The 15,783-nt window shown below is 49.6% G+C and overlaps 1 protein-coding gene across 1 annotated transcript; it reads left to right on the top strand.

The window, feature by feature from the left end:
• The first annotated feature begins 7,644 nt into the window (after positions 1-7,644).
• On the top strand, positions 7,645-12,899 carry dpm3 (dolichyl-phosphate mannosyltransferase subunit 3, regulatory). The gene is made up of 2 exons (XM_063032498.1): positions 7,645-7,693; positions 10,289-12,899. The coding sequence occupies exon 2, from the start codon at positions 10,307-10,309 to the stop codon at positions 10,604-10,606; it is 300 nt and encodes a 99-aa protein (XP_062888568.1). The 5' UTR covers positions 7,645-7,693; positions 10,289-10,306; the 3' UTR covers positions 10,607-12,899.
• Positions 12,900-15,783: the final 2,884 nt, after the last annotated feature.

Genomic DNA, 15,783 nt, shown 5'->3' with positions numbered 1-15,783 from the left:
GTTGCAGGAAAGCAGCATCCACCATTGGAGACCTTCACCACCCAGACCCTGCTCTCTTCTCGCTGTTGCCATCAGGAAGGAGGCACAGGAGCCTCAGGACCCACACCACCAGGTTCAGGAACAGTTACTACCCCTCAACCATCGCTCCTGAACCAGTGAGGATAACCTCAACTCTGAACTGATTCCATCGGGAAGGTGGTACAGGAGTCTCAGGACCCACACCACCAGGTTCAGGAACAGTTATTACCCCTCAACCATCAGGCTCCTGAACCAGTGAGGATAACCTCACTCACCCCAACACTGAACTGTTCCCAGAACATATGGACTCACTCTCAATGACTCTTCATCTCATGTCGACCATATTTATTATTGATATTTCTCCTTTTTGTATTTGCACAGTTTGTTGTTTTCCACATACCTCTATTTATTTATTTAGCGATAGGGCACAGAGTCGCCCCTTCACCCCACAACCACGATTAACCCTAATCACGGGACAAATGACAATGGCTAATTAACTTACCCGGTACACCTTTAGCCTGTGGGAGGAAATGGGAAAAACCTACACATTCTTTGGGGAGGATGTACAGAGGCTCCATACGGAAGAGTACCAGGACTGAACACCGAACTCCAGACGCCATGAGGCAGTATTAGCGACGTGCCAGCCGCAGTGCCACTGTGCTGGGTGTGATCTTTCACTGACTCTATTGCGTTTCCTGTACTTACTGTGAATGCCCACAAAAAAATGAATCTCAGGTTTGTATATGGTGACCCATATGTACTTTGATAATACGTTTACTTGGTCTGTCAGTGGTCTGTCAGTGATACTAAACCTAATTTCTCATTCTACACAGTGTCAGACTCTTGGTGCAGTGGAGATAACTGTCAAATCTCTCCCTCCCGGACGCTCCGAATTTCAGGATGTTCGTGGAGTGACCCTAGTTTATCTCGCACTGCACACATTCCCATTAAATCCCCCGCTCTTCCTCTCTGTGGTTACTTCCTGGTGACACCAGGGTCGCCTTGGTGTTCCCTTTGTGCTTAGTGGACCCACGCACACTCGTTTACGGCTTTAAGAGATGCCTGCCCCAGGTCGAGCCGCTGGCCCCTGACCAAGACCTTGGCCTGGGCTGCTCTCCGTGTTTTCACCAGCACAGCTTCCTGTTGCAGCGGGCATCCTGTGCTGGACTGGCGGGAGAAGAGGGGGAGGTGCCGACTGGGAGCCCAGTGCTCGGACCGTTCCCACCACACATTGTGCTGGTTGTGCCCTGGGGATTTGTCACTCACACACAGTCACTCACAAGCTCCCAGTTCTCCCATACACACACACACACACACTCACTCACAAACTCCCAGTTCTCTCACACACTCACACACACTCACTCACAAGCTCCCAGTTCTCTCATACACACACACACTCACTCACAAACTCCCAGTTCTCTCACACACTCACACACACTCACTCAGACATACAAACTTTCTCTCTCATGTCCTCTGTTTCACACAGTCGCTCTTCTTGCTCACAAATACACTTTCTCATACTCTCTCACAAACTCCTTCATACACACTCACACACAATTCTCTCTCAGACACAGACTTTCTGTCTGGCATAAACATATGTTCCCTGTCTCTTGTCTCTCTCTCTCTCTCTCTCACACACACAAATCAAACACAAACATAAACACACAGTTGCTCTCTTGCGTATACATAAACTCTTTTTCATATTCTCTCATACTCTCATAAACATCTTCACACTCACACATGCTCAGACACTATCTCGCACACTCTCTCAGACCACAAACTTGCTCTCTGGCACACACACTCAGACACAAAATTGCTCTCTTTCTCTCACACACACTCTCTCAGTTGCACTCTTGCACTCTCTCACACATACACACTCAGATATGAACTTGCTCTTTCTCACTCACACACACAGACACACACTTGGACACTCTTGCACACACTCTCTCAGACACAAACTTCCTTTCTCTCTCACTCACACACTCAGCCACTCTCTTGCACTCTCTCAGACACAAACTTGTTCCTTCTCTCTCTCACACACACACACACACACACACTCAGACACTCTCACACACGGTCTCTCAGACACAAACTTTCTCTCTCACACACAGACACTCTCTTGCACACTCTCAGACACAAACTTGCTCCCTCTCTCTCTCACACACACACACGCTCAGACACTCTCACACACAGTCTCTCAGACACAGACCAGCTCACCCGCACACATACTCACTGTCTCAGTGGAAAATGGAGACCGAGGGTGCCAGTAGAGGGGAGACTGATTTGTTTGACTGTCAGGTGTGTGGAGAAGTGACGTGTGTCTTCTGTTCCTAGAGAGAACTGCACCCTGAGAGATGGTGGGGAGGACCTTTCATACAAGTTTTTACAGATGCTCCATAAAAACCCATCCTGTCCAGGTGTATCACGGCTCGGAACAGCAAGAGCTCTGCTCTTGACAGCAAGAAACTGCAGAGAGTTGTGGGCAGAAACCGGTCTCCCCTCCATGGCCTCCATCTATACTTCTCTCTGCCTTGGGAATGAATCCAGCATCACCAAAGACCCACCCACCTGGACGTTCTCTCTCCTCAGCCAGAAGGTGCAACACTCTGAAATCACATACCACCAGGCTCAAGGACAGCTTCGACCCTGCTGTTACCAGATGCTTGAACAGACCTCTCAAACACTAAAAGATGAACTCTTGATTTCCTATTCTACCTCGCCAGAGTCCTTGCACTTCATTTGCCTGCCTACGCTGCACTTTCTCTGTAACTGTAACACTCTATTCTTAGTCGTAGTCGTAGTCATAGTTATACTTTATTGATCTCCGGGGAAATTGGTTTTCGTTACAGTTGCACCATAAATAATTAAATAGTAATAAACCTACAAATAGTTAAATAGTAATATGTAAATTATGCCAGGAGTAAGTCCAGGACCAGCCTATTGGCTCAGGGTGTCTGACCCTCCAAGGGAGGAGTTGTAAAGTTTGATGGCCACAGGCAATATGCAATATGGTTTCCTTTTGAGAGCATCCTGACTGGCTGCATCACTGCCTGGTATGTGAACTGCACCCTGCAGAGAGTGGTGTGAACAGCCCTGCACATCTGTAGATGAGAACTTCCCACTATTCAGGACATTTACAAAGACAGGTGTGTAAAAAGGGTCCAAAGGATCATTGGGGACCCGAGTCACCACAACCACAAACTGTTCCAGCTGCTACCATCCGGGAAATGGTACCGCAGCATAAAAGCCAGGACCAACAGGCTCCGGGACAGCTTCTACCACCAGGCCATCAGACTGATAAAGTTGTATTCCTATATTATATCGACAGTCCTGTTGTATATCTTACTGCTTGTTGTTCTTCAGTCGTTAAGTCAAGTCCGACTCTTTGTGACCTCATGGACCATTGGGTCCACAGGGTTTTCATGGAATTTACAGAAGTAGATTGCCAGGCCTTTCTTCCGCATAGATACTGCTGTTGCCCAGGTTGGGACCCGGCTGGGTTTGAACTCACGACCATCTGCATTGAAGTCCGGTGCTGATACCACTACACCACCAGCTGGCCCACATCTTACTGTACATACTGTTTATTACAACTCACTATAAATTGCACATTGCACATTCAGGCAGAGACGGAACATAAAGAGTTTTACTCCTCATGTCTGTGAAGGATGTAAGAAATAAAGTCAATTCAATTCAATACCTCGATGTACTGATGTGAAATGATCTGTCTGGATGGCACGCAGGCAGACAGAAGACTTTCACTGTATCTCGGTACGTGCGACGATAACCAATAACCAATATTGCTGAGTAGTCTGGGGATGCTTAAAGTGTCCCAAGGTAGCGCTGGCTCCTTAATAAATACTTCTTCACAGAACTTGGAAAAGTGAAGCAGAGGGGAAAGCCCAGGTGGAGATTTTTGGCCAGATATGGAGATAGGACTAATTAAGCAGAGGAATGTGTTCCCCACAACCTGACATGTTGCTGTAGGGCCTAACACTGACTGTCGTCCAGTTCCTGACAGCAGGCTGTCCTTTGCTGTCGAGATCCCAGGCGTAGAAGCTGCAGCAAAAAGGCACGGTGGACAGCAGTGAGGGCTATCAAAGTTTGGAGTGATCTGGAACAACTGGGAAGTTGGGCTGAAAAATGACAGATGGCACTTAACACAGAAAAGTGTGAGGTATTGCACCTTCGGAGGACAAACCAGGGTAGGACTCGCACGGTACATGGTAGGGCACTGAGGAGTACGATAGAACAGAGGGACCTGGGAATACAGATCCATAATTCCTCGAAAGAGGCATCACCTTTTCAACCTTGGCCTTCATAAATCAGGGCATTGAGTACAGGAGATGGGATAGTATGTTGAAGTTGTTTAAGATGTCGCTGAGGTCAAATTTGGAGTATTGCAGGCACTTCTGGTCACCTACATAAGGAAAGATATTAATAACCTTGAAAGAGTACAGAGAAAATTTAGAAGAATATTGCTGGGACTTCTTGACCTGAGTTATAGGGAAAGGTTAGGACTTTATTTCCTGGAGCATAGGAGAATAAGGGGAGATCTTATAGAGTAATACAAAATTATGACAGGTATAGAAAGGGTGAATGCATGTAGGCATTTTCTCCCCCTGAGTGGGTGAGACTAGATCAGGGGGTTGTAGGTGAAAGGTGAAATACTTAAGAGGAATGTGAAGGAGAATATCTTCACTCAGAGGGTAGTGGGAGTGATATGTGAGATCAGGTGAGGGAGAAGGTGGGTGGTGGTGGATGGGGGGAAGTGAAATAAAAGCTGGGAGGTGATGGGTGGATTAAAACACAAAATAATCTGCAGATGCTGGGGTCAAAGCAACACTCCCACTCCCATTCAGTAATTCTGCTTCCCACTCCCATTCAGAAAACACTGCTTCCCACTCCCATTCAGATGTGTCCATACATGGCCTCCTCTACTGCCATGATGAGGCTAAACTCAGGTTGGAGGAGCAACACCTCATATACCGTCTAGGTAGTCTCCAGCCCCTTGGTATGAACATAGAATTCTCCAACTTCTGGTAATTCCCTCCCCCTCCTTTCCCCTATGTCACTCTGCCCCCTCCCCCAGCTGCTTATCACCTCCCTCATGGTTCCGCCTCCTTCTACTACCCATTGTGTTTTCCCCTATTCCTTCTTCACCTTTCCTGCCCATCCCCTCCCTGCTTCCCCTCCCTCACCCCTTTATCTTTCCCCTTACTGGTTTTCCACCTGGAACCTACCAGCCTTCTCCTTCCCACCCTCCCCCCACCTTCTTTATAGGGTCTCTGCCCCCTCCCTCTACAGTCCTGACGAAGGGTTCCAGCCCGAAACGTCGACTGATCGTTTCCACCGATACTGCCCGACCTGCTGAGTTCCTCCAACGTGTTGTGAGTGATGGGTGGATTAACATATGAGGAGTTTGATGTCTCTGGGCCTGTACTTGGTGGAGTTCAGATGGATGAGGGAGGGATCTCATTGCAACCTCCCAAGTACTGAATAGAGAGTACATGGAGTGGGCATTTCCATCTGTAGGAGGGTCTAGGATCCAAGTGCACAGCCTCAGGGAAAAAAAGAAATGAGATGGGGAGGAATTTCTTCAGTCGAAATACAGTGAATCTGTGGAATTCATTGCCACAGGCAACTGTGGAGGCCAGGTCATTGGGTGCATTTGAGGCAGAGATTGATAGGTTCTTGATTGGTAAAAGCATGAGGGGTTATGGAGAGAAGGCAGGAGAATGGAGTTAAAAATCATTCATGATTGAATAGTGGAGAAGATTCAAATGGCCTAATTCTGCTCCTATATCATATGATCTTATTTGCTGACAAGCAAAACCACCTTCAACTCCTAAGAAAGTAAAGACTCCCTCTCTGTCCATTTAACAATCCTGCTAAACAAGCTCTGGATTCTAATCTGACAAAAGATACTCACAGAATTGATGCTGGAGGGCAGATGTTTCAAGGCAGGCTGAATTATTCAAAGTCGAGTTTGTTGTCATATGCACAGGTGCAGTGAAAACTTACTTGCAGAATCATCACAGGTGCACAACATTCACAGGAAAAGCATAAATTATACGCAAATTTTACTGGAAAGAATGCAATTAGAACAATGAAACTATGTTTATTGAGGTAAAAAGTGGTCCGTAGTGTTGCTGTACTGAGGTGGTGATTGGGGTTGAGCTGGTCGGTTCAAGAACCGCATGGTTGAAGGGAAGTAGCTGTTTCTGAACCTGGTGGTGTGGGACTTCAGGCTTTTGTACCTCCTGCCCGATGGAAGCTGTGAGAAGATGACCTGGCCGGATGGTGGGGATCTTCGGTGATGGATGTTGCCTTCTTGAGGGCTGTGCCCGTGATGGAGGGCCATATGGAGGAGGATGAGTGGAGCCAAGGAAGAATATTTGGGATCGGACAAATATTCATCTCTGAAACAAGAGGTCTGAATCACTTATTGTGATGCACCCTGGCTATAGGAACACACATCAAAGTTGCTGGTGAACACAGCAGGCCAGGCAGCATCTCTAGGAAGAGGTACAGTTGACATTTCAGGCTGAGACCCTTCGTCAGGACTAACTGAAGGAAGAGTTAGCAAGAGATTTGAAAGTGGGAGGGGGAGGGGGAGATCAAAAATGATAGGAGAAGACAGGAGGAGGAGGGATGGAGCCGAGAGCTGGACAGGTGATTGGCAAAAGGGATATGAGAGGATCATGGGATAGGAGGTCCGGGGAGAAAGACGGGGGCGGGGAACCAGAGGATGGGCAAGGGGTATAGTCAGAGGGACAGAGGGAGAAAAAGGAGAGAGAGAGAAAGAATGTGTGTATAAAAATATAGGATCTTGCTTTGTCTGAACTTTGCCTTCTCCTTCTCACCCTCCCCCCACCTTTTTTATAAGCCCTCTGCCCCTTCCCTCTTCAGTCTAAATGAAGGGTTCCGGCCCGAAACGTTGACTGATCGTTTCCACGGATGACCTGCTGAGTTCCTCAGGTGTGTTGTGCGTGTTGCTTTGCCTGAACCAATAGCCCAATTTCCTGAAACACAATGGCAGCACATTGTCAGAGAGGGTGCCAAAGGCTGAAACGTCCTCCACAACATTGCTGTGGAAAAGAGATGTGGGAAGTCCTCAGTTTTATGTTTTTCTTGTATTAAGCTGAATAAATCAATTTTCCCCCCCGCACAGTTAAAGTATGGAATAATCTTCACCCTGCCACAGTCACACAACCAAACCCAATTAAATTTAAGGCAGCTTCTCTTCTTCAAAAATCTCTTTCTTAAACCCACCCTCCGCCACCTCCAGCTAAAATTCCATGCGGAATATTTTGGAAGATCAAGAACCAAGAAATAAACCACATCATTTCAGTCTTTTTATAAATTAAAAATATATATATTTTTTGCAATGAAAGATAGTAAAGCAATCCGAATATCTACATCAAGGAGTCTTATTATTTGTTCTTTTTATTGAAATATATTTTATTACATCTGGGAGTGAAGCTGCGTTTCCATGGGAACCTTACTAGGCCCAGCCAGCCTCACGCAGGCGCAATTGGAGAGTGTAGGAAATTCGTGTGGTCTGCTGGGAAATGTAGTCATTTGCGACGTGGGCGGTAAAATTGTACGGATGTTACTATGAGAGCCAGGGTGCACCGCGCTAACTTCCGGAACTCTGAACGAGGGGAAACAGGTGAGCGGGGTGAATGGTGAAGGCGGTGACTGAGGAGGGCAGAGGTGGGGGTGAGGGAGAGGGACTGCAGAGAGGAGAGGGGGAGGGAGTTAGTGTGGAGGGGGGAATGCAGCGAGGAGGGAGAGAGTGGGCAGCGGAAGGGAAGGTGTGATGGGTGGAATGAAGAGAGGAGAGGAAGAGGAGGGAGAGAGTGGGCAGTGTAAGGGAAGGTGTGATGGGTGGAATGAAGAGAGGAGAGGAAGAGGAGGGAGAGAGTGGGCAGTGTAAGGGAAGGTGTGATGGGTGGAATGAAGAGAGGAGAGGAAGATGGGGGAGGGGGGAGGGAGGAGGGAGGGAGTGGGCAGTGGAAGAGAAGGTGTGATGGGTGGAATGAAGAGAGGAGAGGGAGATGGGGGAGGGGAGTAGGGAGGGAGGAGGGAGAGAGTGGGCAGCGGAAGGGAAGGTGTGATGGGTGGAGTGAAGAGGGAGAGGGAGATGAGGGGAGGAAGGGAGGGAGGAGAGTAGGCAGTGGAAGGGAAGGTGTGATGGGTGAAATGAAGAGAGGAGAGGAAGATGAGGGAGGAGGGAGAGAGTGGGCAGTGTAAGGGAAGGTGTGATGGGTGGAATGAAGAGAGGAGAGGAAGATGAGAGAGGAGGGGAGGGAGAGAGTGGGTAGCGAAAGGGAAGGTGTGATGGGTGGAGTGAAGAGGGAGAGGGAGATGAGGAGGGGAGAAGGGAGGGAGAGAGTGGGCGGTGGAAGGGAAGGTGTGATGGGTGGAATGAAGAGAGGAGAGGGAGATGGGGAGAAGGGAGGAGGGGGAGAGTGGGCAGCGGAAGGGAAGGTGTGATGGGTGGAATGAAGAGAGGAGAGGGAGATGGGGAGAAGGGAGGAGGGGGAGAGTGGGCAGCGGAAGGGAAGGTGTGATGGGTGGAATGAAGAGAGGAGAGGGAGATGGGGAGAAGGGAGGAGGGGGAGAGTGGGCAGCGGAAGGGAAGGTGTGATGGGTGGAATGAAGAGAGGAGAGGGAGATGGGGAGAAGGGAGGAGGGGGAGAGTGGGCAGCGGAAGGGAAGGTGTGATGGGTGGAATGAAGAGAGGAGAGGGAGATGGGGAGAAGGGAGGAGGGGAGAGTGGGCAGCGGAAGGGAAGGTGTGATGGGTGGAATGAAGAGAGGAGAGGGAGATGGGGAGAAGGGAGGAGGGGGAGAGTGGGCAGCGGAAGGGAAGGTGTGATGGGTGGAATGAAGAGAGGAGAGGGAGATGGGGAGAAGGGAGGAGGGGGAGAGTGGGCAGCGGAAGGGAAGGTGTGATGGGTGGAGTGAAGAGAGGAGAGGGAGATGGGGAGAAGGGAGGAGGGGGAGAGTGGGCAGCGGAAGGGAAGGTGTGATGGGTGGAATGAAGAGAGGAGAGGGAGATGGGGAGAAGGGAGGAGGGGGAGAGTGGGCAGCGGAAGGGAAGGTGTGATGGGTGGAATGAAGAGAGGAGAGGGAGATGGGGAGAAGGGAGGAGGGGGAGAGTGGGCAGCGGAAGGGAAGGTGTGATGGGTGGAATGAAGAGAGGAGAGGGAGATGGGGAGAAGGGAGGAGGGGGAGAGTGGGCAGCGGAAGGGAAGGTGTGATGGGTGGAATGAAGAGAGGAGAGGGAGATGGGGAGAAGGGAGGAGGGGGAGAGTGGGCAGCGGAAGGGAAGGTGTGATGGGTGGAATGAAGAGAGGAGAGGGAGATGGGGAGAAGGGAGGAGGGGGAGAGTGGGCAGCGGAAGGGAAGGTGTGATGGGTGGAATGAAGAGAGGAGAGGGAGATGGGGAGAAGGGAGGAGGGGGAGAGTGGGCAGCGGAAGGGAAGGTGTGATGGGTGGAATGAAGAGAGGAGAGGGAGATGGGGAGAAGGGAGGAGGGGGAGAGTGGGCAGCGGAAGGGAAGGTGTGATGGGTGGAATGAAGAGAGGAGAGGGAGATGGGGAGAAGGGAGGAGGGGGAGAGTGGGCAGCGGAAGGGAAGGTGTGATGGGTGGAATGAAGAGAGGAGAGGGAGATGGGGAGAAGGGAGGAGGGGGAGAGTGGGCAGCGGAAGGGAAGGTGTGATGGGTGGAATGAAGAGAGGAGAGGGAGATGGGGAGAAGGGAGGAGGGGGAGAGTGGGCAGCGGAAGGGAAGGTGTGATGGGTGGAGTGAAGAGAGGAGAGGGAGATGGGGAGAAGGGAGGAGGGGGAGAGTGGGCAGCGGAAGGGAAGGTGTGATGGGTGGAATGAAGAGAGGAGAGGGAGATGGGGAGAAGGGAGGAGGGGGAGAGTGGGCAGCGGAAGGGAAGGTGTGATGGGTGGAGTGAAGAGGACAGAGGATGATACAGGAGACGGGAGTGGAGGGACAGGCAAGGGAGGTAATCGGGGTTAGATTTATTATCACTGACATATTTAGTGAAATGTGTTTTTTGAAATCTTGAGGGAGGATGACAGGGAGAGGAGGAACCAAGCCTAACACTCTCATTGCTTTGCCTGTGAAGCTCCCCAGAGCTGAGCAACTTGATCCCTGGGCCCACCAGGCAGAGTTGGTGAGGAGGGAGGAGCACGTTCCCTCGAACTTTATCTCTGTAAACACTCTTTTCCCCCCTCCATCTCCCCAGGAGGAGCGTTTGGCGACCATGACAAAGCTGACGGACTGCCTCCTGCCCCTGGGTCTACTGGCCACAGTCTGGGCCGGCCTCGTCTTCAACCCGCTGGGCCTGGGCCTGCCCAAGCCCGGCCCTGAGCTCCTGTGGCCCCTGCCTGCCTACCTGCTGGTCTCCTTCGCCTGCTATTCCCTGGCCACCGTGGGCTTCCGCCTGGCCACCTTCAACGACTGCCCAGACGCCGCCGCTGAGCTCCAACGCCAGATCCACGAGGCGAGGAGGGAGCTTGCCGCCCGAGGCTTCCGCTTCCCGGAGCCCTCGGGCTTGGCCTAGGGGGAGGACGCTGGACCCTCTCCCTGGCATAATGCACGGCCAGAGAGAACCTCTGTCCTCCGTTCAATTGTTTTTTAATTTAAAAAATAGACTTTATTCATGTAAAAAAAATACAAACTTCAAAAACTTTACATATGTGATCAATGCATTCAGGAGTGTTAACTTCAAAGAGAAAAAGTAAAAGGAAAAAATAGCCGTGGAATGATCGGGGCTGAAATATTATGGACATTGAAGAACAACACACGCAAACTGCTGGAGAAACTCAGCAGATCAGGTAGCATTAATGGAGAGGAATAAACAGTCGACATTTCAGCCAAGTCCCTTCATCAGGACCGGAAAGGAAGGGGGCAGAATCCATAATTTTCAGTATAGATTTCCAGCATCCACAGAATCACTTCTGTTACGGAGATTTACCGGGATGTTGTCTGAACTAGAGGAAACATCTTGTCGTGCTAGGCTGAGTGAGCTAGGGTTTTTCTGTTTGGAGTGAGAGGGAGATGAGAAGGCACTTGATGGAGGTGCACAAGATGATATGAGGCGTGGATGATGTGGACAGCCAGAGATCTTTCCCCAGGGCGGAATAGCGAACATGAGAGGGCATCATTTTAAGGTGATTGGAGGAAAGTATAGGGGGGGATGTCCGAGCTAAGTTTTAAACACAGTGGTAGAGGCAACTACATTAAGAAACCCTTAGATAGGCACGTGGATGATAGAAAAATGGAGGGTTACGTAGGAGGGAAAAGTTAGCTCTTGGAGTAGGTTAAAAGGTCAGCACAAGGGCCTGTACTGTGCTGTAATATTCCATGTAACACAACACCAGTGTCCCCTTGTTGTGCTTGTATCTCCTCCCTCACCACTGCTCAGGGCCCCAGACGACTGAGGTGGTGCTTCACGTGCTAGTCTGTCAGGGTCATCTGTTGTATTCAATGTTCCCAGAGAGGCTGCCTCTTCTTCGGTTATCCCTGATGAAGATCGGGAGGCTGCTTTGTCAAGCACATTCGCTTTGTCCGCCACAAAAAGCTGGATCTCCCGGTGGCCATCCATCTCAGTTCAACTTCACATTCCCGTTCTGATGTGTCTGCCCATGGTCTCCACGATTCGGCCCGACTCTGGTTGGACAAGCAACACCTGGGTAGCCTCCAGCCTGATGGCATGAACATCGATTTCTCCAACTTCCAGCAATTACTAACCCCTTCCCTCCTCTCTCTTTTTCCATTCCCCATTCTGGTTCCTCTCTCACCCCTTCTCTTCTCCTCGCCTCGCCTGCTTATCGGATTTCTCCTTCTTCAGCCCTTTACTCTTCCACCTATCACCTCCCAGCTTCTTTCTTCATCCCTACACCTTCCGACCTTTCCCCCACCCAATACCTGCCAGCTTGTACTCCTTCCCCTTCCACTGCCTCCTTATTCTTTCTTCTGCTCCCCTCCTTTCCAGTCCTGATGAAGAGACTCAGCCTGAAGCATTGACTGTTCATTCCCTCCAGTGTCCAGCGGTCCCGGAGTACCTCTTTGGTATCTGATGGGTAGCAGGTGTTCTTCCTCCAGTAATACCCAGACACTAACATTTCCCTGGAAAATCACCGAGCAGTCAACTGGAGCAGAGCCCTTTGATGTCTGTCCCCAGGACCCACAGAGAGCTAACTTGGTCAACCCTAGTTCAAGAAGGCTGAGCCAGGCTAAAACAAGGTCAAGGCCGGGGGCGAAAGACGAACCGGTATAAGGCTCACCACACTGCGAGGTTTCCTCGCCTCAGGGCTGAACTGTGGCCTGCAGCCGTCGGGCTCCTGGACCGGCTTCACTCACCTCGGGGTTGAACTGGCTCGAGCTGTGGGCTCACTCTCCGGGACTTTGCAGTGTGATATTTGTTTACTTTTTTATTGTTTGCATGAGTTGTTCTTTTTTATGCACATTGGGAGTTTGACAGTCTGTATCTTTTTTAATGTGTTCTATTGGTTTCTTTGTCTTGTGGCCGTCTGCAAGAAGACAAATCTCAAGGCTGTTTCCAGTATACGTACTTTGATAATAGATGTACTTTGCAGCCGTGCTATCTGCCCAGCTCATTGCTCAGACAGCTTTTTGTTTGGGTTCATAGGGATGGTTTTCAAAGTTTAAAGTAAATTTATTATCAAAGTACAATTTGTCACAAAATACTACCCTGAGATTCATTTCCTTGCAGGCTTGCATGGTAGAACAAAGAAAAAAGACTACACCCAAGGTCTGACTGTGCAAATACAAAGAGGAGGAAGTATTAAATAACACTGAGAACATGAGTTGTTGAGTCCTTGAAAGTGGGTCTGGGGTTGGTGCAGGGAGTTAGGATTTGGGCACGGGGATGAAGGAGAGTTAATGAAGAGTTCAGGAGTTGGAGGTTGGAGGCGTTAAAGAGGAATGATCCCCAAGGACCTGCAGACCTCACGGTGAATGACACACACCCAGAGTTCAAACTCCCATGATCATCGGGTCCTGGTGTGTCCCAGTACCTCTGTGAATTCTTGTTACACACCTCGGACCTTGCCACACCGAGGGTGACCCTCCATCGTCTCTCTGAGCAAGGCCATCCCTCCCTCTGTCGAACCTTCCTTCCTTTCTCTGGATCCTCACACGTAGGACCGCATACTTGAGGGGCCCTCCCGCCTCTTCTCAGACGGAGGGAGACTCTCTCCCCTTACCCTTTCTCCCGGGGTGGACGATGGCAATCAGGCACCCGGATACACAACCTCAGGTGTAAAGGTGGTGGTGGACGCAGGCACAGTCCAACAGCTTCTGTCCACGGGCACTGACCCTTCACATCCAGTGGAAGAGAGTTCGGTGGACCAAGACTCTTTCCAGGTTAAAGCAATTAGGCAAATCTGGCTAGAGAGAGATTTTCAGACCATTAATGCCCTTTTAAGATATTTTCAGGTCCTTTTCAAAGTCAAATTTATTGTCACTTGCATTAGTATTGGGTTATTGTCACGTTTTGAGCAGCAGCAATCAGGATTGATTGGCAAGGGCAAGTGGATCAGCCGTCATTGGTGTGGACAGTGTTAGAATGATGACTTTGAAGTTTTAGTTCTTCAAGACGTTAGCGAGGAGAGGCTTGAGTGGGAGAAAGCGAAAATGCTGTAGGCAGATTTTTTTCCAACAGTTCGTTTATTCTTACACTTAACTCAGTTACTTTATTGTCGCCAAACAATTGATACTAGAGCGTACAATCATCACAGCGATATTTGATTCTGCGCTAAACAGTAAAACAGTAGGGACGACCAGTAGGATACGGAATGCTGCTCTTGCAGGATGTGGGAAGGCAGGGAGACCTCCGGTGACCCTGACGACTACAACTGTGAGAAGTGCAACTTCTAACACTCTGTGTTAAGGAGTTGGAGCTGCAGCTGGATGAACTTCAGATCATTCAGGAGGCTGAGGGGGTGATAGGTAACAGCCGTGATAGGTGATAGGTTAAACAGTCCGTGTAGAGTACCCCTGTGGCCATCCCCCCTCAACAACAGGTATATCACTTTGGATACACTGGGAGGGTGACCCAACACAGGAAAGTCACAGTGACTGGGTCTGACTCGGTGACTCAGAAGGCAAAGGTGGGGGGGGGGGCATAGAGAGGCAAGCTGTAGTGATAGGGGATTGGTTAGGGGAAAGGATGGGAGGTTCTGTGGGCGAAGACAAGATTCCCACGTGGTATGTTTCCTCCCTGGTGCCTGGGTCTGTGAGGTCACGGATCAAGTCCCTAGCTTTCTTAGTGGGAGGGTGAAAAGCCTGAGGGCGTGGTCCGTGCAGGCACCAATAACATCGGGAGGAAGAGTGACAAGGTTCTGCAAAGTGAGTTCAGGGAGTTATGTGCCAAGTTAAAGGGCAGGACTTCCAGGGTTATGATCCCAGGATTGCTGCCTGGGATATGCTGGTGAGGCCAGGAATAGGAAGATCATACATGGCTCCTCGTAGGTGAGAGGGTGTCAGATTTTTGGATCATTGGGCTCTCTTGCAGGGAAGGTGGGACCTGTTCAGAAGAGATGGTTTGCACCTGAACTGGAGGTTGGGGGTGGGGGGAGCTAATATCCTAAGGGGATGGTTTGCTAGTACTACATGGGGGTTGGGGGTGGGTTAAAGATGAGTTTTGGGGGGGGTGGGACCAGAGTGCCAGAACAGTTAGTGGAGACAGATGTTGGTAAGACCTCCGAAAAGTTTGAGCGTGGTGCAACTAATGTCCTGAGCTGTATTTATTTCAATGCAATTAGTATCGTAGGAAAGGTAGGTTGAGCTCCGGGCATGGATCAACATGTGGAATTATGATATTGTCACCATTAGTGAGACTTGGTTGACGGACTGGCAGCTCAATATTCTGCGGTTCCATTGTTTTAGACGTGACAGAGCGGGAGGGGTTAAAGGAGAAAGGGAGGTATTACTAGTCAGAAAATGTCATGACGGTGCACAGTCAAGATAGACTCATCTATTTAGGCATTATGGGTGGAACTGGGAAATAAGAAAGGTATGACCACATTAACAGGACTATGTTACAGACCACCCAAGTGTTTGTAGGATTTAGAGGAGCAAATTTGTCGTCAGATCACAGACTGTGGCAAGAAACATAAGGTTGTGATAGGTGATTCTAACTTCCACATTGAGTGAGGCTCCCATACTGTAAAAGGACTAGAGTTTGTCAAATGTGTTCAGGAAAGTGTCCTTAATCAGTATGTAGAAATCCCAGCTCGACTTCTTGATCTGCTATTAAGGAATGTGACAAGACAGGTGACGCATATCTATGTAGAGAAACATTTTGTATCTCGTGATCATAATGCCGTCAGTTTCAAAGTAAAGATAGAAAAGGATAAGTCTGATATGCGGGTTGAGATTCTGATTTGGAGAAAGGCCAATTTTGTTGGTATCAGAAATGATCTGGCAAGTGTGGATTGGGATGGACTATTTTCTGGTAAAGATTGTATTAGTAAGTGGGAGGCGTTCAAAAGTGAAATTTTGAGAGTACAAAGTTTGTATGTGCCTGTTGCAATAAAAGGTAAAGTTTAGGGAGCCATGGTTTTCACAGGATATTGAGGCCCTGGTTAAGAAAAAAATGAGGTGCGTAGCAGGTGTAGGGAAGCAGGAACAAACGAGAGTACAAGAAATGGAAGAGAACACTTAAGAAAAAAGTCAGGAAGACTAGAAGAAGGCACAAAGTTGCCCCAGCAG

Source organism: Mobula hypostoma, chromosome 2 (assembly GCF_963921235.1).
Source record: "Mobula hypostoma chromosome 2, sMobHyp1.1, whole genome shotgun sequence".
Lineage (NCBI taxonomy): Eukaryota > Metazoa > Chordata > Chondrichthyes > Myliobatiformes > Myliobatidae > Mobula > Mobula hypostoma.
This window is presented reverse-complemented; position numbering and strand designations above follow the sequence as displayed.

Bases quoted from the DNA above. Each gene is read 5' to 3' on its own strand.
- dpm3 (XM_063032498.1), top strand. From the start codon at position 10,307: ATGACAAAGCTGACGGACTGCCTCCTGCCCCTGGGTCTACTGGCCACA.